The 25,830-nt window shown below is 44.4% G+C and overlaps 1 protein-coding gene across 4 annotated transcripts in view; it reads right to left on the minus strand.

Moving 5' to 3' along the window:
• The window catches only part of RAB26 (RAB26, member RAS oncogene family), a 716,049-nt gene that overhangs the window by 290,753 nt on the left and 399,466 nt on the right, over positions 1 to 25,830 (minus strand). For all 4 annotated transcript variants that reach the window (XM_069209743.1, XM_069209744.1, XM_069209746.1 and 1 more), the window contains exon 5: positions 4,660 to 4,712. In XM_069209743.1, the coding sequence (XP_069065844.1) occupies positions 4,660 to 4,712 (53 nt within the window). The remainder of the gene's footprint in view (positions 1 to 4,659; positions 4,713 to 25,830) is intronic.

Below are 25,830 nucleotides of genomic sequence, written 5' to 3' on the forward strand. Positions count from 1 at the left end.
GGGCACTGCCTGACTGCCATATAGGCCGGTCCGACCTTGGTCTTCAAGTCACCAGGCATGCTGACCACGCACAACAGATCTTGTCACGTGTTTGGCTAGGGTGAAAAATCTTTTATCAACCTTTTATTTGGCTTTTGCACAGTCACTGTATGCTGATTAGAAAGTTGGAATCACTTTTGGAATTACTCTTTTTGATTCGGGAAATACCTACTTTATACCGTCCTTTTTTTGAAGTTTGTGGAAGCTATTGGAGCACTTTACATGCGCACGAGTTACAGTACACAAGCACATATTCATTTCTTGGAAGGCACCGGGAGATTAAGAGCCTGATTTAGGTCTTGGTGGAGGGAAAACTCAGCCACAAATGTGACGGATATCCCGTATGCCTTATTATGATCCCCATAAGATAGAATGGGATTGTAATACGGTGGAGGGGATATCCGTCACATTTGTGATGGAATATTCCCCTCCGCCAAGACCTAAATCAGGCCTTAAGTGATTTGCCCAAAATCACAGGATGTTGAGCCGACGCCGAGACTCGAACATCGTTCCCAACTCCAAAGTCGGCAGCTCTGGCTGTTCTCCACATCCTCTTCCCATTTTCATATTATCCATGTCATCGCATTTGTTGTGTGCATCTTTTCCTAAAATGTCTGATTTCATACAGTTTACTATAATCTGAAGCTCTCTGCCATCCCTTGGTCTAGTCTGCACCATAAAACATTTCTAAAATAAAATAAATAATAGGTCCCTGACACCTTGATTAACCTACTGTCAGTCCTAGAGGCCTATTATAATTCCTCGTTCAGGCGTACAAAGCGATCCGGATCTGCCTACCATAGAAGCATGTTTAAAAACAGAGGATATGAAATAGCAGAGTACAAGAAAGAGCAATAGAAACAGGTCCTATGCAAAATTGGGAAATAAAACACTTAGACATTGCCATGTAATAACTTTTAGGATACACCTTGGATAAATATCTTATTGATGAGCCACTATGTGGAAATCAAAGGGTACATAGTTTGACAGAGTCATCAGCACAGAGTGATACACTATTAAACACCATAGGCAGATATTTGAAGCTGCAATTGTAATGTGTGTTTATGCCTTAGGTGGTCTCTACAATATTTTTAAGAACTCTAGCCCAGTCAATTTAAAAGGTGGGCCTGGGTATGTGAAGAAGCTGTAGGCGATATGTTGGCTCTCTACAAAACACTAAATAAAATACATTTGTCCTGCACTATGACCCATCTTGTGCAGACAACATAACTGCACAGCACCTGTATAGATTAACAGAGGTCTTCGCAGTGCTTAATTTGTCAAAAATGAGTGCCGGTGCCCAAAAGCAGCTCAGAAGCCCGCTGTCCCTATTAAGTGTCAGCGTGGCAAGCACCACGTTTGTGTAGCCTGGAAACAACCTCACGCCTCTTTAATCGACTACTAGACACCCTCTTCCCCCTTATCTCACTTTTGCAAGTTCCTGCTTTCTCCTTTCGTGAAGGTTTTTCTGCTTTTCTCTTCCTGCTTCTTTCCCGTTTCTTGCACTCGGAAAATGTCTGATGAGCAAAAATAAGTGCTGGTCTCCAAAAATAAATACCAGGCCCCAAAAATGAGTTCTGGTGGTCCCCACCAGCAACCACCCTCTCATAATAAGCACTGGGTCTGTGTAGGGGTACACTGGGGCAGGTGTGCTAATCCAAGAGCTGACATCACCAGGGATGTAGGGTAATTCAGTGACATATTAACACATTACAGGCCTAGTGTTACATAGGTACAGATATACAAATCCAAAGTGCGGATGTTACCCAGATATTGGGATACTTGGCGAGAGATGCATAGATGAACAGAGGTCTGTCTACTATAATATAGGGGCAGGAGTGGTAATCCCAGAGCAGACATCGCCAAGGACATCAGGCAACCCAGTGACAGATTCATAGATTAACAGAGGTGACTATATAGTCACACAGGGGTAGATATGCTAATCCCAGAACAGACCTCACTGGGGACACCCAGTAACTCAGTGACAGATTCATAGATTAATAGAGGTGACTATACAGTCACACCAGGGCAGATATGCTAATCCCAGAACAGACATCACTGGGGACATCCAGTAACCCAGTGACAGACCCATAGATTAACAGAGATGACTGTACTGTCACACATGGGCAGATATGCTAATCCTGGAACAGACATCGCGGAGGACATCAGGCAACCCAATGACAGATTCATAGATTAACAGAGGTGACTATACTGTCACACAGGGGCAGGTATGCTAATCCCAGAACAGACATTTTTGGGGACAGCCAGTAACCCAGTGACAGATTCATAGATTAACAGAGGTGACTATACTGTCACACAGGGGCAGATATGCAAATCCCAGAGCAGACATCGCCGAGGACATCAGGCAACCTAGTGAAACATTCATAGATTAATAGAGGTGACTATACTGTCACACAAGGGCAGATATGCTAATCCCAGAGCAGACATCGCAGAGGACATCAGGCAACCAAGTGACAGATTCATAGATTAATAGAGGTGACCATACTGTCACACAGGGGGAGATATGCTAATCCCAGAACCGACATCGCGGAGGACATCAGGCAACCCAGTGACAGATTCATAGTTTAACACATGTGACTATCCTGTCACACAGGGGCAGCTATTCTAATCCCAGAACAGACATCTTTCTTTGGGGACAGCCAGTAACCCAGTGACAGATTCATAGATTAATAGAGGTGACTATACAGTCACGCAGGGGCAGATATGCTAATCCCAGAACAGATATCACTGGGGACATCCAGTAACCCAGTGACAGATCCATAGATTAACAGAGATGACTATACTGTCACACAGGGGCAGATATGCTAATCCTGGAACAGACATCGCGGAGGACATCAGGCAACCCAATGACAGATTCATAGATTAACAGAGGTGACTATACTGTCACACAGGGGCAGATATGCAAATCCCAGAGCAGACATCGCCGAGGACATCAGGCAACCTAGTGACACATTCATAGATTAATAGAGGTGACTATACTGTCACACAAGGGCAGATATGCTAATCCCAGAGCAGACATCGCCGACGACATCAGGCAACCAAGTGACAGATTCATAGATAAATAGAGGTGACCATACTGTCACACAGGGGCAGATATGCAAATCCCAGAACCGACATCGCGGGGGACATCAGGCAACCCAGTGACAGATTCATAGATTAATAGAGGTGACCATACTGTCACACAGGGGCAGATATGCAAATCCCAGAACCGACATCGCGGAGGACATCAGGCAACCCAGTGACAGATTCATAGTTTAACACATGTGACTATCCTGTCACACAGGGGCAGCTATGCTAATCCCAGAACAGACATCTTTCTTTGGGGACAGCCAGTAACCCAGTGACAGATTCATAGATTAATAGAGGTGACTATACAGTCACGCAGGGGCAGATATGCTAATCCCAGAACAGACATCACTGGGGACATCCAGTAACTCAGTAACAGATTCATAGATTAATAGAGGTGACTATACTGTCACACAGGGGCAGATATGATAATCCCAGAACAGACATCTTTGGGGACGGCCAGTAACCCAGTAACAGATTCATAGATTAACAGAGGTGACTATACAGTGACACAGGGGCAGATATGCTAATCCCAGAACAGATGTCACTGGGGACAGCCAGTAACCCAGTGACAGATTAATAGATTGATAGAGGTGACTTTACTGTCACACAGGGGCAGATATGCTAATCCCAGAACAGATATCACTGGGGACAGCCAGTAACCCAGTGACAGATTCATAGATTAAAAGAGGTGACTATCCTTTTACACAGGGGCAGATATACTAATCCCAGAACAGAAATATTTGGGGACAGCCAGTAACCCAGTGGCAGGTTCATAGATTAAGAGATGTGACTATACTGTCACACAGGGGCAGATATGCTAATCCCAGAACAGACATCACTGGGGACATCCAGTAACTCAGTGACAGATTCATAGATTATTAGAGGTGACTATGCTGTCGCACAGGAGCAGATATGCTAATCACAGAACAGAAATTACTGGGGACATCCAGTAACCCAGTGACAGATCCATAGATTAACAGAGGTCTGTCTACCATTTCACGGCATACTGGGAAGAAAATGACTACCAGTGGATGGCATAACGCTCACTCAATGTATGTTTCTTTTCTTCGTCCTTTTATGTCTTGTTCGCCTGACACCCTGTTTCCATTGTCTAGTGTGTGACTACAAGGGCATGTCGCACACCTCTCCCATATGGACTTTGGGCTCCAAATACAAGGATGAGTAGTTATATCAATGATTGTTATATATGAGTTGCTTTGTAATATTGGATAATAATGTGCAATAAAATAAGAGTGAATAGTTTATGTAAACCACTGAGCCTCCTGTTGTTTTATGAGAGTTGGGGGGGTTCTAGTCTACATATAAATCGGGAGGCTGGACGGGGGTTCTTTCCTTTTTCATTTTGCCCATATATATACCCTCGGACATTAACAGGAACATCAGTTGTGGCGTGAGAGGAGAATTTCCACCTAAAACCAAAAATCTAAATTATGCCAAAACAAAATAAAACTTTCACAGCGAAGATAATACAAGGACAGAGGTCGGTAATGTGGATATTCAGTTCTTTACCTTGATGTTGTCGAACGATGATTTATTGGTGACGTCGTAGAGCAGCAGCAGAGCTGTGGACAAAAGATGAGCAAAATTAGACGAGGCATCAGGAGAGGGACAGTGGCAGAGCCTGCCAAGGACAGAGAAGCGGGGAAGGCAAGAGGGCATGGACAGCAGAGTTATTAATGGGCACAGTCACAAGCCTGGCACCAACCTCTGCTTTCCCTAAACCCACATTACTTTTTTTTGCTTCCTTTATGGAAACATAGACCCTTCCGTACATCTCAACCCTGTCCTATGGGACTTCCTCCAGGCTCCAATTCTCTCTTCTGGTTCGCTCCATCTCACCACAGCTTTCTGTGTCTAATCACAACTTTCTTCTTCCATGCCCATCAAGTTCACCCTCATTTTGTTTGTTTTCATTAGTCCCACCATTTTCATACTGCTCTCTTTGGTCCCATCATCTTCATTCTACTTTCTCTAATTCTGCCTCTCTGCTTTCTCCAATCTCTCCATTTCCCCTCTTCTTTCTCTAATCACTCTTTCCATTCTATTTTCTCTAATCCCAACCTACCTCGCCTGCTTTCAGTAATCTCACCTAAAGCTTTTTCCTTTATCTAATCCATTATTCCCTCCTCTTTCGCTAATGACACATTTCCCCTTCTTTCTGCAAGCCTACAATTTCCTTTCTGCTTTTTAAAATCCTAATCGCACCCTGTTTCTTCTCATTTCTTTTTTAATCCCTCCATTTTTTTCCTACTTTCATTACTCCAACCCTTTTTGATTGTGTTTTCTACTCTAACCCTTTCCCTTCTGGTCCCCTTAATGCCACCCTTTTCCTTCTCTCGCTAATCACCCAATTCATGTCTGCTTCCTGTAATGCCACCCTTTTCCTTTATTATTTGAAACCCCTACATTTTCTTTCTGATTTCTCTAAAACCACCTTTCCCATTTTGCTTTCTCTAATTTCACTGCTTCCCTTCTTGTTTCTCCTATCCCATCCTTTATCTTCCGCTTTATCTAATCCCTCCCTTCTCTGTCTAATTTCTCTATTCCCACCCATTTTCTGCTGTTTTCTCCAAAACCATTCAGACTCTATTTGCTTGAATCCCTCTTTAACTCTTACTAATTTTATTCCAGCAAATAGTTTTTGTATTCTCTTATCCAATCCATTTGGTACTTTCTGCAATATCACCAACTTTTCAGCATGTATTTAATTCCCTTCTTTTGCTTCTTTGTTTCGTATGACCCTTTCTCTTTTGTGTTTTTTATGCTGCCATTTCTCTTATGCCTTTTAATATCCCACCCTACCTCTCATGCTTGATGTCATCCCAGAATTACTCTTTCTTCAATCAAACTGATTCTCTGCTGCACTCTTTAATTCTCTATCCCTACCATACTCCCTTTGCTTTTTTCCAGCTTTGTTTCCCTTCTGCTTTCTCTAATTCCATTCTTTCCCTTCTGTTCCCTCCAATCACTCCTTCCTCTCTTTTGCTTTCCCATGCAGTGTTTGTTCATTTTTCAATCCCAAAAGAACTCTTCAACTTTTCACGATTTCACTCATGTCCTGCTGCCTTTTCTAACCCCACCTCTTAATTCTACTTTCTCTAATCCTCTCAGTCTATACATGCTTCTGTCTCACCTTCTTTTTCAATTTAATTTCACCCACTTCTTTCTGAATCCTCTTATGTCACACACTGTCTACTTCCACCACTCTCTCTCCTACCTTTTCAGTCCACTGTTTTCCTCACTCTTACTTGAGGTCCCCTGATTTCTTCAATCCGAACCCAGATTCCTTACGTTTTTCAATATTTCACTATCTCTTTTACAATCTCCTTTCATATCCTCTGCTCTTTTCAGTCCGCATTGTGTGCCTGAGTGCATCATACGTCCTTAAATCTACATGAAAACCTCTCAGTTGCCTGCACTTACTAACCTGTACCTGTCAGGTTCCTTAAATTGTTATAGAGTTTCCTCACTGATTTATCATTTCCTGTCCTGAATTAATGCAGCCAGTACATCCTGTAGTTTCAAGACCCAGTAGGTTTGGAGGTAGAATCATGAAACTACTGGAAGTCCTGTTTGGGACAGCACTTACATGCTCACGACTGCAGTCCTGGAATCATAGTTGTTGTGTCTATTTATGACAGTGGCTCTTCACAGATTGTGTGTGTGGGCGTGCACTAGTGCGTGAGGGGAGGAGTTGAGGCTGGAGGCTGGGAGGAGGTTGGGCATCTGGGAGATCAGGCAACAGGGTCAACTGTCTCAATAATTATACAACACACCCAAATTGCTGTTTTGGGATGTGTTAATCTTATCGGCATGAATCAGGTTTTATAAGGATAGGCCAGGACTGCAAAATTGTGTCCCTGTTAACATGGAGTCAGCTGTTGCTCTTATGTGTGAAAAACCTTGTTTAGGAGATTTCCTTATTTCTTTAATGGTATTAGTTTGCCTTTTCTCCTTCCTCTATGTCCTGTATATCCTCACCTCATTTTCATGCTTTGTCTTATGTTGCCTTCAATCTGACCCGTTCTCATTGTTGTTTAATCCAGCCATATTTTGTCAGCTTTTTTCATTTTCATCATGTATTTCCATCTCTTAATCCTTGGTCCTATGCACCCTGTGCTACTGGAACCAAGCATTCTCCAACTGATGAGCCACAGTCACGGTGAAACCAGTTGCATTTGTTCCGGTTCAGGGAGGACCTGGCCTGACATTTTGGGCTGGTACTGATCCTACTGGAGCAAGACCAAGTCTGATTTGCATATGGCTAGATCATATCTGAGGTGGCATGATGTGCAAAAGAACGATTGGTTGGAATGCTACCCGAGTGATTGGCAGTGGTTAACTTATTGCAAGCTTCCTCCCATCACCTTTTGTGTGTTTGAAAATCTTGTTAATCCTAGAGGTAATCCCTCACAGGAAAAAAGGCCAAGCATTAACCTTGCACTGGTCATCAAAGCTCCATCAAGTACTAGAGGGGACATGTGAGAAAGTCATCCTTTTAGCCTTGTTGACCCCATTTTGTCCGGCTGTCACTGGTGGTAACTGACTCTGACTCTGACCTGGACACTGCTAACCAGGCCCAGGGTCAGTGCTCTGACTGAAAAGGTATATGGTAATTAGGTATATTTACATTTGGCTATCAAACTACCCTGAAGTCCCTAGTATATACTAGGGCAGGGAGGTTTAGAGACCCAGTAGATTTCCTGCACTGGAATGTGCACTGCGGTGTTGCCTACTGTCACTTTTAAAGGCAGACCTGCTTTGCATACTGTCTTTAAAAGTAAAATATATGCAAATTGAAATATGGAATTAAAGGTACTTCCAAAGTGATAGTCCACTTTACTTTTACATATAAGTCACCTCTAAGGTCTCCCCTAGGAGCCCCAGGGGTGGAGTGCCATGTAACTATACCGAGGGACATTATAAAGGATGTTTTATATGCCCTGGTGTGGGATAAACTGTCCATTTAGTTCTTACCCATTGTAATTGTAAATTAGCACTTGTATAGCGCACTACTCACCCGTTAGGGTCTCAAGGCGCTGTACTCATACCGCTATGGAACCCCTCCTGGCTTTTTCCCTGTGAGGCGCCCACTCCTGAGCACCCCCAGGGTGAAGCCAGGCATCCAAGCGCTGTTGGGGCCGTTGTGGAGATTAAGCAAGCTATTGCCCAGAGTTGCAGAGTGGGACCCATGAATTAGATTAGGCACTGAGGCGAGAATTATCTGGTCAAGGGGAATTGAGCCCAAGACCTGCCGAAGCGGGACTTGAACCCTGGTCTTGAGCCAGATCTCTGCTTCAGGGTCTGCCGCTCTAACCATTGAGCCACACTTCTCCACTATTGTAGATACCTAGCTCCATAAACTAACACTGAAATATTGTGTTTAAGTATACATATTGCTAGGAGGGAGCTAGAAATGTCATTCAAGGACTCAAAAGATTGGTAATGATAAATCTGACAATTTGTGACTGCTGAATTCATCATAACTATTGCAGAAAAGTTTAAAACGTTTCTAGCCACATCTGATTGGCCAGTCTCAATAGACTTAGCCAGGCAGCTTTGATGAGTTATAAGTGGCCTCCATAGAGCAGAGGTTATCTGGTGGGGGTAGGTCTGCAGCTGCAGAGCACAAGCCAAAAAAGGGCTGGGTAAATCAAACTGGGCTCCAAAGAGAATAGGACAGAAAATAATGAAATAATGCCAGCCAGGCCTACCCCTCCGCTTGTACCCTACAGCCAGATGGCAGGCCAAGGAATTGAATTTTCAGATGGGAGGGAGTGGCAGTGTTAATGGAAATGAGCCACACCATTAGGTTGGTTTAGCCAGGTCGTGCCCTTCTGGAGAGGAATTCTCCATCTTGGATTTTTAGTGTACACTGAATTGTGGGACAAGATTATGCCACACTTTGGAGGAAGCTGTCATGCTTTTAGGTGTCACCCTGCATTTAATTGGACACGGCTGCCCCCCTGCTTGTCCCCCTAAATCATTGAATAAATATGTGAGAGCTGCATAGCAACTCAGATTTGCTGCCTGAAACTACAAGGAGAAGGACTACACTGATGGACCCTGGTCTGCACCCAATGTTCTGCTCTTTGAAGGACTGCTTCTGCTGCACACTGGGAGCTACAGCCCTAAGGACTTTGCCTTGCTTCTAAAAGGATTAAAGAGTGCACTCGCTGAAGCAACAGGTTAACAAAGCTTTCCTACATCATCTCACAAGAAGTCCCTAGCTTGGAGTGTGTCCAGTGGATGTTTAAGGATTTGGCCACATGCACTGTGGAAATTGTGGTTCAAACTTCCAAGGACCATCTCTGAGCTTCTAGAACCTTGGATTTGTGTTTTGGACACCCTGAACCCTCAAGGGGAACTTCAGGAAGACGTTCCAGAAGTTTGGAGAAGTTTGGAGCAACGTTTGGAAACAGCTCCATAGGTGGAGCAACCAGACTTCGACTACATTCAACTGTGACCCAGCATGAACTTCAGCTTCATCCCGCTGAAAGATTCGTAGCTCCAGACTTTCAGGATTTGACCGAGGCCTTGCAGAAAAGCAATCCAATGATATTGCATCAAAATCTGCTAGATGGAGAGGCCTGCATACCGTCAGGAGAAAATCCTCCAGAAAATCAATGATTGTAAAATTATGATTGAGGTCTCCCGCTCAGTGTATCTGAGCAGGACTCCATTGCAGTCAGCCTCAAATTGTGACTTTGTGACCAGATCTCCCCGTTTGGTGCTATTGGCTTCTAATCACTGGAAGCACATGTTTTTATTTAATTTTTTTTAATTCTAATCCCCGGTTCCCTATATTGGATTTTTATTGTTTTGGTGTCATTTTAAAGTTACAAATATTTCCTATTTTTATAACTTGGTGTGGGATTTTCATATTGTGTTCTCTTTTACATATTTGCTGTTTTACATACCTGTCACCTGAGTTAAGCCTTCCTGCTCGCAGCCAGCTACCAAGGGCTGAGCCAGGGGCAAATGTATTGAGGCCTTAACTGGACTTTATGTTGGGATGGGGACCTTATTGCTAGTGGTAAGTGCAAACTTATCCCTACTAAAAATCCATCTTCCAACAGGACAGCTCTGGAGAGAGGTATGCACTTAATACACTGTATATTAAAAAAATCCATCTTCCAACAGGACAGCTCTGGAGAGAGGTATGCACTTAATACAATGTATATTTAAAACATACTCCATACTGTGTTCTGTAGGTGACCAGTGCCTCATAATGTCACCCAGACTTTAAGTACCATTCAGTGGACTGTGTGGGAGGTTACTGATGGCCTAATTTGCAGAGTGCTCATTCTTCCATCCTACACCAAGTGGAGGGTGCGTGAGTCAGGGTATGTCAGTGTCCAGGTGAGTAATATCAATGGAAGGGATGAAAGCAGCTGCAATTCATTGGACTCCACTAGTATTAAACATGAGGGTCGCGACCCTGCGGGTCATGTGCGGGGGTTTAATCTGTGCTCAAAAAATCATGACAGGGAAAGGCGAGGAACAGGCATTGTTTTCCAATGAGAAGTGGCGGGAAATCGCAGACCGCGCTCGCCTTCGTCGGATTCTATGGCCTCCTCAGGGAGCAATTATACGATGCGTGAGCGCATTACAATCGCTGGAATTAATTAACCCGCCAGCCATAAAGGCCCCAGCCCACATCCCGCCTCCAGTGGCCCTTTTTTTTTTTTTACTTAATCTTTTTTGAAAAAATATTTATGTATTGCATGCAGTAACCATAAATATACATAAAGTTCAACAAGGTGGCTCAGCTTCGAGCCCCCATTTCACTTAATTTTTTATCTGAAGGGCATGCTGCTGACATTTCACACATTTCACGAAGAAATAAACCGGTCCATTATTTTTTCAATTTAGATAAATCCATCATTTGCGATACATAATCATTTTATCTGCTGCAGAATAGTTGAGCACTCAAATGGAAATTAAATAGCGTCCTAGTTCAGCTCCTCCTGCTTTCTAAGTAAAATACACACAAGGAAAGCTCTGGTGAGGTCAGAGGGGTGATAACTCCAAAACAGAAATACTCATATGTGGTGACTGGAAAAGTTATGACCCTCTGTGCGTCTGGCCTGACTATCTCGGACCACCTCCTCAATTATCCAAGGAAGTTAAAAACCTAGGAATCACCATGGATTCCAAGTTAACTATGAATGCCCAAGTGGACAAATTAGCACGAACAAGCTTCATCACCTTGAAGACTTTACGACACATCTTCCCCCACCTCGGATTTCCACACAAGGTGCAAGCTACTATCTCGCCTGTACTATCCAAACTGGATTATGCCAATAGCCTCTACCATGGATCACCTCTATCTGTTATGAAAAAACTACAACGTATCCAGAATTCCGCGGCCAGGCTACTACTACATATAAAGCCGCAAGCCCACATCTCCCCTGCCTTGAGAGCACTACACTGGTTACCCGTTGCCAGCAGATGCACTTTCAAGCTGCTTTGTATCACCCACAAAGCTATACATGGAACAGGACCGCTTTTTATCAGAAACAAAATAACCAAATACATCCAACAAAGAAACCTCCGCTCAAGATTGGCACCCCGCCTTAGAACACCACCATACAAGAAAGTCTATAGGTGGTACATCGTTCTCCGTTCAAGCAGCCAAACTGTGGAATTCATTGCTCCCAACTATAAGAGCCACAGATAACGTTCTTGTCTTCAGAAAACTACTCAAGAGTTGGCTCTTTCCTTCATAACCACCATATTCAAACAACTATGAACTGCATATGCCTGTGTTGATAAATATTTTTTTCAGATTATGTGTATACTTCTAGTTATGTATAGTTTCTTTAGAAAATATGTATCGCTACTATGTCGTAACAATAAAATACACACACACTCTTTAAATCTGTTTGACTAAGTATATTTTACCCATGGTTCTAATTATGTATTGTATGTGCATATGTGTGTGTGTGTGTATGTATATGTATATATATATATATATATATATATATATATATATATATATATGTGTATATGTTGTTGGCATGTTCGTGGGTCATTGCATGGCTCCTGGGTGGCTTGTTATACTAGATATCTATGAATTCCTGCTCTCATCTTATCACACTTATCTACCCATCATCATATGTCATGTCTCTATCAAACTATCCTCCATTCTCACTCTGACTCATCCCAAATCGTTTCTACTACTTTCATCTCCTAAATAACGCTAAGCACAACCCTACTAAATTCTCCCGCATTTATCTCACCCTGCTTCTATGCTCTCCCTAACCCTTCCACATACTCTTCCCTCCTCCATCCCCCTTTACTCATCCTAAGCCTTTGGGTTGAGTAAATGAAGGATATACTCCCAATTAACACTTCTGGATTTCTTTCCTCCTCCACCCCTCCATTACTCCAGTCAATCTAACTAACAAACTCTCGTATCCGCGACTCAAATTAACTCATAATAATACTAAAACTGTACTCATTATTTCCCGATACTAATCCATCACTAATTCTTGTTGGGTTCCAGAGTAGCGTGCTACTCACCGAAAAGCGCTTTGACGCCTCGTCAGGGGTAGTAAGCGCTATATAAATACGATTACAATACAATAACATCACACGCGAGTTATGATTCATTCTGTTGGACTGCCAGGGCTCTCACTCCAAACAAGGCCTTTGGAGCCTTTTTTCCCTCTTGTATGGATTTGTAACCTCTGTTGAAATGGGGTAAATCCTTTTTTTTAATGGTGATATTTAGAATCCATTTATAACCTTCATACAATGTTAAAAACTCATTTTTAACTATGAAAAATACTAGGTCACAGCCTGTTTCTGCATGATAAGAATTTCTGTGCAGGATGTTTAATATTTTTGATTATAATGCCATGAGGGACTGTGTCAGAAATACATAAAACCATAATTAGAATGAGCCATACGCCCGAATATTCAGCTAGTGCTCAGCGCATGACAAGAGCTTCGTGGAGCTTCAAGCTTTGGAAAATGGAGCACTGGGCGGGGGGAGAGGGGGGGGGGGGGTGAGGTCAGAGGGCTTCTTATACATTATTTTACTGAAGGTGGACACACAAAAGCACAATTGATCCTATCTGCTCATATCATGAACCAGGGTCAAATTACCGGGGTTTAAAGAGTTTAAAATATGCAAAAAACGGTTGTATGGCAGAACCATGACCGGGTCTTAACCACGCATACCTTTACAACAAATGTAATTGTAAAAGCATTTTAGTGAAGGTATTTTTGGTAACGCCATGCATGGTTGTGTGATATAAAACCCCCTGAAACCTCAGCCCCGCCCTAAACCCTAGAACCTACGCTGCCCTAAAAGATATCCCACCCTGTCCTAAAAACTACCCCGAACCCTGTCCTAAACCCTAAAACCCATCCTACCCTGTCCTAAAAACTACCCCGCCTGAAACTCTAAAAGCTACCCTGCCCTGTCCTGAAAACTACCCCGATCTAAACCCTAAAACATACCCTGTCCTAAAAACTACCTGCCCCCCAAACCCTGCCCTGTCCTAAAAAACAACCCCACCGAAACCATAAAGGGTACCCTGTCCTAAAAACTACCCACCCTGTCCTAAAAACTACCCACCCCCAAACCCTGCCCTGTCCTAAAAACGACCCTGCCCGAAACCCTAAAAGCTACCCTGCCCTAGAACCTACCCCGCCCAGTCCTAAAAACTATCTTCTCCCCCACCTTAAACCCTAAAACCCACCCTGTCCTAAAAACTACCCCAGCCTGTCCTAAACCCAACCCCCATCCCGAACAGTAAATCCTCCCCCTCCTAAAAATTACCCCTACCCCCACCCTACCCTAAACCCTAAAACGTACCCTGTCCTAAAAAAACTCCCCCACCCTGTCCTAAAAACTACACTGCCCTCATGCCCCCACCCTAAATCCTAAAACCTACCATACCCTATTCTAAAAACTACGGGACTCCACGTCCTGCTCTAAACCCTACCCCAAAAACTCCCCCACCCTGTCCTAAAAACTACCCTGATTCCCCACACCCACTCTAAACTCTTAAACCTACCCCAGCCTGCCCTTAAAACTACGCCGCCCCCCGCCCCACCCTAAACCCTGAATCCTACCCGGTCCTAAAAACTACTCGCCCTAGCCCTAAACCCTAATACCTACCCTGCCTGTCCCAAAAACTACCCTGACCCCCACCCTAAACCCTAAAACCTACCCCACCCTGTCCTAAAAACTATCCGCCCTGTCTTAAACACTACCCGACCCCCAGCCCCCACCCTGAGCCCTAAAAACCTACCCCACCCTGTACTAAAATCTATCCCGATCCCCCCACACCCCACCCTGACTCTAAAACCTACCCCACCCTATCCGTAAAAATCCCCCCCCAACCCAGCCCAATTTACCCGGCCGCCACACTCCTCTTCCGGCTGTTCCTCCTGTGTGCCTGGACCACGCAAGTTCATAGTGCTTTAACCACGCATTTGCATGGTTCAGGGCAAGTGTGGTAACGCTTGTGGGCTTACGGCCTGGTGGCTCCGGCCGCGTTGTAAAGGCCATTTTGCGCAAAAAACTGCTGTGAGTCCCAGAAGCATGAATAATGTGTCTCAAACTCCAATTTCTCAGGCCCACAAAGGGAAAAAGAAGAAGTTTTCAAACATTGATATAAAAAATGAATTGGAATGCAGACATTTCCAGATGTGTGCACGGATGATGTAAATGGGGGCACAGGGCAGGTGGTTTCCCCCTCTGGGACTGGGTGGGCACGGGGAAAGCATGGGGAAAAATGAGCCTTTCACCTTCAGTACTGGATGGACACAGATTAGCACAGAAATAGATGACATGTCCTGTAAGGGCTCAGGTGACTGACTCAGGAACATGGAACCATTCACCTTGAGTACTGGGTGGACACGGGAACAGAGGACTCCTCATCTGAGGTCCTGTAAGGGCTCAGGTGACTGACTCAGGAACATGGAACCTTTCACCTTGAGTACTGGGTGGACACGGGAACAGAGAACTAGTCATCTGAGGTCCTGTAAGGGCTCAGGTGACTGACTCCGGAACAAGGAACCTTTCACCTTGAGTACTGGGTGGACACGGGAACAGAGGACTCCTCATCTGAGGTCCTGTAAGGGCTCAGGTGACTGACTCCGGAACAAGGAACCTTTCACATTGAGTACTGGGTGGACACGGGAACAGAGGACTCCTCATCTGAGGTCCTGTAAGGGCTCAGGTGACTGACTCAGGAACAAGGAACCTTTCACCTTGAGTACTGGGTGGACACGGGAACAGAGGACTCCTCATCTGAGGTCCTGTAAGGGCTCAGGTGACTGACTCCGGAACAAGGAACCTTTCACCTTGAGTACTGGGTGGACACGGGAACAGAGGACTCCTCATCTGAGGTCCTGTAAGGGCTCAGGTGACTGACTCCGGAACAAGGAACCTTTCACCTTGAGTACTGGGTGGACACGGGAACAGAGGACTAATCATCTCTGGTCCTTTGAATGCTCTCAGGTGACTGGCTCAGGAACATGGAACCATTCACCTTGAGTACTGGGCGGACACGGGGACAGAGTACTAATCATTACTGGTTCTCTAACGGCTCAGGTGACTGACAAAGGAATATAGGACCCTTCATCTTCAGGACAGTATGAACTCAGAGGACTGGCTTACGCACAGGCACCCATCCTCTATGGCACTGAAACGACTCGTGTGAATGACGTGGGAACAAGGAGACTTTTACATTGACTACTGGGTGGACGCGGGAGAATACCCTGGGAACAAGAAACCTTTTAACTTGAGTACTTGTTGGACTCATTGGATTGGGGTGGGAACAGAGTCTTCATCCCCAGGGTCCAGATGAGCTTAAGGGACTGTCAGAGTATTAATGCTCCTAATGGAGGATGGAAATGACACAGGACCAAAACGTCTCTGACCTCTGGTATGAGATGGGCTCTCAGGCCTGGCATGGAAACGAGTCACCTTTCATTTTTTCACAGCTCATTTTTTCTTGCGCTCTAACATTGGAGAAAGGGTTGAACTGCAGAGACGGTGGGGATTGGGGCGGCTTCTGAGAGTCGCGTGGCGCCATTTGCGGGGGGCCAGAGCCCTCCCCGTGCACACGTCACAGCTATGAAAGCGCGTGCTGGCGCCTCTAAGAGGACATCATCCTCAAATGGAGCATGGCTAAGAACGCAACTAGGTCATTAAGTGGCATAAAATATAAACTTCTGAAAGAGCAAGCACAGCACAAAAAGCCATTTTACCTAAATAAATGACGAGCTGAGAGACTCACGGGCCATGTACTGAAAGCGACACGCCATTAATCACCGGGAGGTACAGAAGCGAAGCACTAAATCACTACTGAAGGGAGCATAAGTACTCCAGCCCTGGACTCTGGCACTGAGAGCTCACCAGAAAACAAGCTGGGGCAAAGCCAGTAGGTCGGGTGTTTTGCTTTAGCAATTCTGGTATTGTCATGCTTTTTTGCAAAACCTTAGTTTTGGGGAAGCTGTGGAGACCTCATGTATCTAAAAAAAAAAACACTGTATAACAGCAAAAATATTTGTTGGTCTCAAAAAGTACACATTGCCATATTAGTCCCCGGCACTGAAGGGGAGTGCTTTGGGTGTAGATGTGCTCCTTGTGAAAGGACAGAAAGCGAGCTCTCGCTGAAGTTAGACAATAGCTGATGTGGCCTGGCATATTACATTATGCTGTGAGCTGTAATTGGCTGATGCGAAGGTGAATGACACAATAACAGACCAATGGTTGCAGAGGGCAGGCCGGAAGCCCCTATAGGTGCACTACAGACATAACTTTAGTAAAATAAAAAAATCTTGGCTGATGCCCGACCTAAAAAGACCCTTGCCTCTTTGTAACCCAAAGGTTGGCTGAGGAGCATGAAAGCAGGAGCAGCTGGGGTGTCTGAAACAGAAGAAAAGGGTCGAGGGCAAGAAATTCAGATCAGGATCTGAAATAAATGTGCTGAGGGTCTTCAGAGCTCACCGACTCTGTGCTCACACACACCTACCACAGGCCTGCTATGAAAAGAGGGAACTAATCTCACTTCTATTCACTCTTGGAGTAACAGCCACAAAGTCCTCCATTTCAAGAGAATGCTAGAGGTAGAACAAAAAGGATTGCATTTTTTGTTTTTGTTTACATTTTTTTGTATAGCTGCGTTGCAGTATAAGCAGGCAATGCCACGACATAGCACTTTAGAACCTTCTGAGATTTGGAGCTGTACTGCCGCCTGTGCCTTGGGATGGGGTTATTTTTTATATTGAATGTTTTGTCCGTCTATTAACATTTACTGCACAAATATACCAACTGGGCATTACTCACCTTCAGGCTTACCATAGATAAAGCAGGTCTGCATTTTGAAAAGGCTCGCGTGTGGTTGATATCTTATTCCATATCACATGTGTATTTTTATTTCTAGGAAAAGCTTAACTCACCATTTACAAACGTGAACTCTTTGCTTTCTTTCTCATGTTAAATGTTTTCCTTTACACGATAACTGCAAAATGTTGTAACTAGTTGTTACAGGTCACCTGTAGAGAACAGGCTGGTCCAATGTAACCTCGTTACGGTGCAGACATCTAAGTTTGCAGATGACTAAGTTTGAAGGATGGTTAGAGACGATTCAATATGTAGGAACTTGTGAAACTAATGAGGCTTGAACTGTACCTACTAGCTGTAACCTGATTGGAGGGTTTTCTAGGAACTATGTGCAGAGGTGGCAAATCTTTGAATTGTGTGATTTAAGCCAATGCAAGGTAGACAAGAGTTCAAGCCCTTTTCCAGAACATCTTGAGACAACTTAAAGCAAGTGGGGTGCTCTCTTTAAGGAAACACTGATTTATGTAACTTTTTCTTTTGAGACAGCTTTATTGACTTCAATTGATTTGAACTTCATAATTACTAAATGTATTCATGAATGGATTAACACTAATTTTATGATTTTGAATTTGTAAATATGGTAACTATTAATAAACCTTAATAGTTTGAACCCTTAACCACTCTTGCTCTTCCGCGTGGAGCCTAATATGCTTCACACTATTTGAATGCATTGATTTGATTACTAGCCTCAGTTGTGGATTCCAACTCATTGGATAGTGCTTCAGGGTCCCCAAATGTGCACAAAGAAAAGCCGCAACCCTTGCTCCCTGGCCTGGTCCTGGAAGGTTTTCAGTGACGGACACGGAATCAGAAGCACCTCTAATGGCTCTCGGTACACTGGCCACCTGGACACCTTCAGAATGGAGACAAGAGACCACCTCCATGTATGCACTCATCCCTGTATCATCAGGACCACTCCAACTCTGCTCCAGTTTAGGAAAGATCTCAAGACACATTTCTCTGAAGAACACTACATTGCGATGTAGTAACAGTGCATCACAACTTCCGGAACCCAGCTTCCCATCCCATTTCTCACTGACCGTAGCTTTGCCCTTCGCTATATGCACCACTCCTCTTTCTCGGGGCTAGGTTTGTGGTATACAGATAGCTCATACACACATACATATATCTTTGCAAAACTGCTCATAGCCTCACCATTGAGTTGTGCAGGCCTGCCCGATCATCCCCTACAGCAGTGTACTGGGGATTCTACTTGCAAGAAGATTCAGGCAGCTATTTAAGTACATGGTCATCTTACATCATAGTCTTTCAAATGTCTTAGCTAAAAAGCTAGTGGTCTTATAGACCTTTCTGAAGTAAACTAATCAACTATTGTGTGTTTAAGTTGTTCTGCAATGCCCAGTGGCAGAAAGTTATTTGTGTACCAAAGAGAAACTGTGCTCCTAGTACAAAACTGGAACTCACTTGAATATTGCACTTCTCCACTGGTAAAAACTGTGCACTAGGTGAAGCAATGCCTGGTCTGATACCGTGGCACACACTGACAGTGCAGATGGCGACGACGTGTGCGAAAATCTTTTTTGCACATTGCACTAAGTGACATCTTTTTGCCCTACTTTGCTTGCAGTTCCAATTAATGGGTTCCCGCTCTAATGTCCCTTGACTGTTAACCTATGTCTCCTCATAGTCAATCCACATAGCAGAATGGGCCTCCGTAGCGTCTCTCTTTGTCTCTCAATTCCATTATGTTTTGCAGTGAAAGAAAGTGTGATTAATTTCATAAGGCTTTCCGACATGAGATGGCGTCACCTCTCTTTGCCTACGATGAATCCCAATCCAAAATGGCTTCTTTTTTCGTTTCTAGATCAAACAACTCTGCAGGAATATGAAAATAAGTCCTTACTTTTCACTTCAGCGCGCCCCTGCCCTGCTTAGACCACTCTAAAGTCTGCTCTTGGTTCCTGATCCTCTGGTTCTAACTCTTCTGTTTTCCTGAAAGTTCTGTAAGCTCCAATATTTTCCAATCTGTAGAAGTTGTTTTTCTGGCACTCGTGTTTATCCCCTTGGGAGACCCACATGAGTTTCTGTTTCCTGACACCAGGGCTCTTCTGTGATCCTCTGGGATTTAAGCTGGCAGACGGAAGCGCTTATCCTTGTCTTTAGCACAAAAATGAATATGCATGACTCAACAACATCCACCTCCTGATATAAAGGGTACGTCACTGAAAAAATGTACACCAAAATCCTTTGCTCTGAGAAAGAACACCAGTTTTAAATTATGAGCAAAGGACAGTATTCCAAACGTTGTTCACGAGTCAATTAATAGTCCATCAACATGTCTATGCTGAGAATACGACGCCCAACATGCCTGCCTGCAAAGGGTGCAGCTGAAATATGTCAAGAACTCCTCCCAGTGCAACCTGCTGGGGGATCCTTGATAGACAGACAAGCCAAGGCTGCTGACTGTGCCAGGGGCTGTTCTCTGCCACGAGGTGGTGTAAAGTCTGACTGGGCTGTTCAGGGGGCTGTGCCCTGGCGATGCAGGTTAAGCACACAAGGGTGTCAGAGAACAGTGTGTTTCATATGGTTGTAGATGCGACCATTATGGGCCTGATTACAACTTTGGCGGACAGGGTTAATCTGTCCCAAATGTGACGGATATAATGGACTCGTAATACAGCGGGCGGGATATCCGTCACATTTGGGACGGATTAACCCCCTTCGCCAAAGTTGTAATCAGGCCCTATATGCCTATTTCTAAAATTTCCCATTATGTATTGCAATCCCATAGTCTATATTCCCCTGCTATGTGTCAAGTCATTACCCATCTTGTATGCTATGCAAAATTGCCATTCCAGATTGAAGAAATAGCCTGTTATGCGAAGCACCATTGCCTTGCTAGAACCCCCTGCCCTGCTACGTAAGTTAGAACATTTCTGTAGTCCACAGTACTGCAAGCATTACTGACATGCCAGACTCTACACTGCCATATGGAGCTGTGCAAGAACTGAGGAAGGGGGAATCCGTGTCTTTGTAGCGTATACTGCATGCACTCATGCTGTAGCTTTACATACGGGAACACAGTAGATGTCCTTTGCACAACTGTCCTTTCGGCTCTGATTCTTCTGTATTCTCTGTTCCCTTGTCTCGCTGGATAGAACATTCTCTTGCACCCACTCCTCTGTGTAGCTTCTCTCCTCGTGGCCTCATCCCCCTGGCTTCACTGAACATCTGGGAAACTCTAGTTCCTCCACTCCCTGGCTGTGCATTGTCTTTATATTGTTCAACCTCCCCAATCCCCATCTTTGCCAAGACTGCGGTTTTGCTACTTCCATGTCCTCTGCATTGGAAGGTGGGCTTGGTTGATTAACAGCTTTAGGTGTTGTGAGGCAGGCGTAGAGGCGTATGCATGGGCATGAGGCTAGAACAGCACAAATAGCCTCATGAATGCAGATCATCCCCTCTCTGATGAGGTGTCTCAGGGAGTTGAGGCCCGCTGCACACACCGTAGGTATCCACCTCTCAACAGCACCCAGGGCCGGCTTTAGGGCGGTGCAACCGCACCGGGTGCTGACCAGGATTGGGGGCGCTGACCTCAGGGGGGGATGCTGTGTTTAGCAATAACTTACAAGACTTGCGATTTAAAAGCACCTGCTGAAAAGTTATGTGTGTCCAGCCTTCAGGAAGCAATTAAAATAACAAGATACCTCTTGTGGTTAATCTTGCAAGATAGAGATATCAGCGTTTTGTCCAGTGGCAGTTTTGATGCCATAAAGTAGCACAGAGAGTTAATATGCCTGATGCAAAGAACATAAATATATTTTATGTGGATTAGTAAAGCCAGCCTTTACCAGCGCTTTAAAACAAATTAAATGTATGTGAGTTTGGCTACGGAGAGATGAGGGGCACTTTTGCTTGGTGGTAGTGAGGAAACCCAAGGAGGTGGTCATGGGGTGGGTGGCGCCAGAAAGGATTGCTGCTCTGGGTGTCACCAGCACTAAAGCCGGTCCTGACACCACCCAACACAGGCTGTGCAGTGTGAAGACTACTCAGCCCACCTTGTCCTCACTTCACACCAGGCTTCCATTGGCATATCGGCCTGCCCCTCCTGGCATCAGATATTGTAAGTAAGAGTGAAGGATGCCTCATTCAGCCTCCTATGAGGCATGGCCTGTTGAATGGAGGCTACAGGACTACACTTAGTGTTATTTAACAGCTAGGCTTTCCAACTTGCACAAACACTTGTGTATTTTGATACAACCATTTCATGTGCACTCAGTAGGTCTGAATATCATTACTTCTGTTCTTAATCTAGTGATCCTACATATATTTGTTTCATGTTGTAAACATCACTCGCACCCTCTTTCGAGAGTTTACAAATATTCACCTGGCTGAATTTCCCAGATGTTTCCAAAATATGTCCTATTAACAGTGGCGTAGCGTGGGTTGTCAGCACCCGGGGCAAGGCAAGTAATTTGCGCCCCCTAACCCGTGGATTTAGTCTCTTCCAAGATGTTGCACCCGGTGCGGCCGGCCCCCCCTGCACCCCCCACGCTACGCCACTGCCTATTAATGCTCTGTATACGCCCCTAAAAACATATTTACTTGTGCACTGATTAGATAACACGTTACCCAATTGCATAACTAATCCTTGTGAAACACATTGTACCAGTTTCTCCGTTAGTTTTCCCTTATAATTTCTCATTAGCTAGTTATTTGGTTCTGTAACATACAACAGATGATTTTAACTAGGACTACGAGTTTTGTGGTATTGATGTTTTTTGGGAACTTCCCTCTGTATTTAATCACATTTATTTTTATTCATTTTATATGTGTTTCTACATATTTCTTTTGTGAAAGTAACAAAGCTGCAACGAGTAAAACTGCACATTTATTTAACCAATGTAAATCCGCTTACACTTGGATACCTGACAGACTGACACAATTAGTAGCCACGTGTAATACATCCATGCAATACAAGCATGCATATATGCAGCTGGTTAACTGGTTCCTTCTTCGTTCTGCCACCTGTTCATCTGTACTGCTGTTGGCCAGTGCTGGCTTTAGGGGGGTGCGAGCGGTGCGGCTGCACCGGGTGCTGACCTGTATGGGGGGGGGGGGGGAGGGGTTGCTGACATCAGGGGGGCTGTATTTACCAATGACTTACGAAACTTGCGATTTTAAAGCACCTGCTGAAAAGTTCCTTGTGTGTGTTCAGCCTTCATGAAGCAATTAAAATGTCAAGATAACTCTTGTGATTAATAATGTAGCAAGAAAGGGAGATGGGCATTCATCTGCTGGCAAGTTTGACTCACCATAAAGTAGCAAAGAGGGTTGATGCGCCTGCTGTAAAGAACAGATCTGTATTTTATGTGGATCACTGAGTGGATTAGTAAGGCCAGCCTTAACAAGTGAATTAAAACAAATGAAATGTATGTGAGATAGGGCCTATGGAGAGATGAGCGCATTTCTGCCGGCTGGTAGTGAGGGAATCCGAAGAGGTAGTCATGGGGTGAGGGGCGCTAAAAAAGATTGCTGCACCGGGTGTAACCAGGGCTAAAGCCAGCCCTGCTGTTTGCTGCCAGTCATGCCTGACAGCACTGATAATCCCTTAAAAGAGAAATATCCATGTTTTTTAAGTACAGGCACAAAAAAGTATGCTTGTCTGCCTGCATGTATGTGCATCACAGTCAAAAGGGAAACCTAGAAGCCTTACTATAAGACACTGTCACTTACAAACTTATTGTCTAAGGATACCTCTGTGTTAAATGCATGCAGTCCCCTACTCCTTCGTTACTGTGTTTTCGATTGTGCTATGGAATATCGAGGACAGAAACATTGGGAACACTAATATTGTGGACAGAATATTGAGGGGCAAAATATCGAAAGGGGAGTGCATACAGAAGAGTATAGATTTACTATTCTTACCTCCAAATTTATGCACCTTGAAGATACATATCTTCAAGGTACATATATGTGGGTTTAGGTTTAAAAAATCTGCACTTGCCAACAGTGGCAGTTGGTGGTGAAAAAACTACACAAAAGACACATATATAACGATACATACACACTAATATAAATATTTTTTTTTAATCACTTACCCTACTCGATGTTTTGAAGCATGTCTCTATTGTTCTGCAGCACGTCCTCCGAGGGAGAAGGTCACAGCCAACTCCCTCATCCAATCAAGATGCTGTTAAGCAGCATGAAAACGTGTTTTGATTGGCTGGAGTGTGCCGGCTCCATGCTCCAAAAGGCACTGAAGGCCTGTGTCTGCTCTCCAACCCAGCTATACCAGAGAGCCAGGTTGGAGAGGTTTGAATTGCGCATGTCAATTTGGCCGTAGCAAAGGTAGCCGGCTAAACCAACATGCGTACTTCAAACTTAAGCGACCACTCCTCACTGCTGCCAATCACTGGCAGCAGTGATTCACTGGCCCGGCTCTGGCTTTGCACTCTGTTTGCTGCAGAAAGTGTCAAAAATAAAATGATAATAAAATCATTTTATTACCATTTTATTTGTGACACTTACTGCACCACAGTGTTTTGGGGGGTGGGGGGGGGGGGTGGGGGCGACACTCCTCCACTCCCATGGAGGAACCACCACTGCTTACTAACCTTTCAAAATTTTGCCCTCAAAATTGTGTCCACCATATTTGGTGCCATCCCGATTCCTACCTCGATATTCAAGGGGCTCACCCCTGTTCCTGCTTCCACCCTCTGTAGTTGCCAGAGTCTTATTTTGTTAGCTTTCTCATCCGCACTGTTCTTCCTCGTCCTTACATATGATACACAATTATGTTCCGTGGCTGTTCACATCTTTGCTTGTTATTGTGGGTTGTATAGCGCTCTGAAACCCTGGTAGTTAGCACTACATAAAGGAAAATACTTTATTTACTTATAGTTTAATTTTGTGCTTATATTGCACCAGGTGACTGCTGCCTCGTACATATTTTAATTCACATTTTATCACAAATTCTTTTGTCTTCTCTGAGAGCTTGGAAGAGGATACTGCTGTTCCGTATTCATCTTGTGATTGGAGCTTGCAGCCTGTGCTGCTTTATGTAACCAGTGCTGTACTGTGGCCCACAGTGCAAGATTCACACGAGGGCTCCACAAGCTAGCTGTGATTTCTCAGCCTTTGGGGTCTGTGTTGAACAAAATGTGCCTGTTATATTGTCAGCAAAAAACATTAAAGGCTGTGGCTTCTGTGTGGTTTTCTTCCCATCGTCACTCTACACAGATAAAGTAACCCCTCAGTGACCCATATCTTCTAACACAGAGTTTTAGGGCCCGACTTAAAGTTGGCAGAGCAGGAGAAGCAATGCAAGTTGCTCTATTTAGCCTCAGGGGAAGGGCCAGGATTACAAGGGCAGAGCCTCAAAGGGGTATGAAAAGATCTACCATATTTCAGCCCAAAGCATCTCTGAAGATTTTGTTTTCTGTACATTTTCTTAAGAGGGTTTTGGGGGGTCTCACTAACACTCCCAGCCAGCATTCGAAGCATCCAGGAGCACATACACTTCAGAAGACAGTTGAAAACATGGCTATATCCTAGAAAACGGCACCACCCGAATCCTGGCAACTGAGTCCAGAAAACAGATGCACCCTCAAGTGTGATCCTCAGCTTACAACCTCAGAAGCACAAACAACTAAACCAGCAAAGTATGTTCTAAATAGAGTTGATGTAATAAGGCCTGATCTGTGGTTTGCCATAGTATTATACATTTATGTCCTTCCATATATAACACCTATGGCCCACAATAATTCTAAAAACAGCGTGCACTGGTCAGCATAAATCAGAACTGCTACTTCTTAAATTCACGAGACATATCTGCTCTGAGAGTTGTGCAGCACCAGCACTGAAAAGCTAAAAAAACACAGACATCACTAAATGAACAGGCATGGAATAACTGAGGAGATCTGTCACACAATGCAGGTCAATTCATAGAATTTTAATACAATCCAGTCACTGCAGGTTCCAAACATCTATACAATCTGTCGGCTTCTTCACATCTCACAAAGACACTCAGATAAGAGATGATAACAAAATGTCCATCCCGACAGATTTCACCACTTCTCCCTCTCTCTCCAACCATGCCAGCTCTGGAGCATAACTGTACACAAAATCTCAGATTGAACAACCCACTCCAGTAACCAGCTAAGCAGACTATAGCACATGAAATACCGTGAAGGGACTTACAGAGCTGTACAAAGCTATCAGCATACTGAAACCCGGAAAACTGCGCATCTATCGCTCACACTTCATCATCCACCATACTGCAATGCGCTGAGACGCATGACACAATAACTGCACCTCGGTGGTCATCACGCACAACACGGAAA

The sequence above is a fragment of the Pleurodeles waltl genome, chromosome 10, assembly GCF_031143425.1.
Source record: "Pleurodeles waltl isolate 20211129_DDA chromosome 10, aPleWal1.hap1.20221129, whole genome shotgun sequence".
Lineage (NCBI taxonomy): Eukaryota > Metazoa > Chordata > Amphibia > Caudata > Salamandridae > Pleurodeles > Pleurodeles waltl.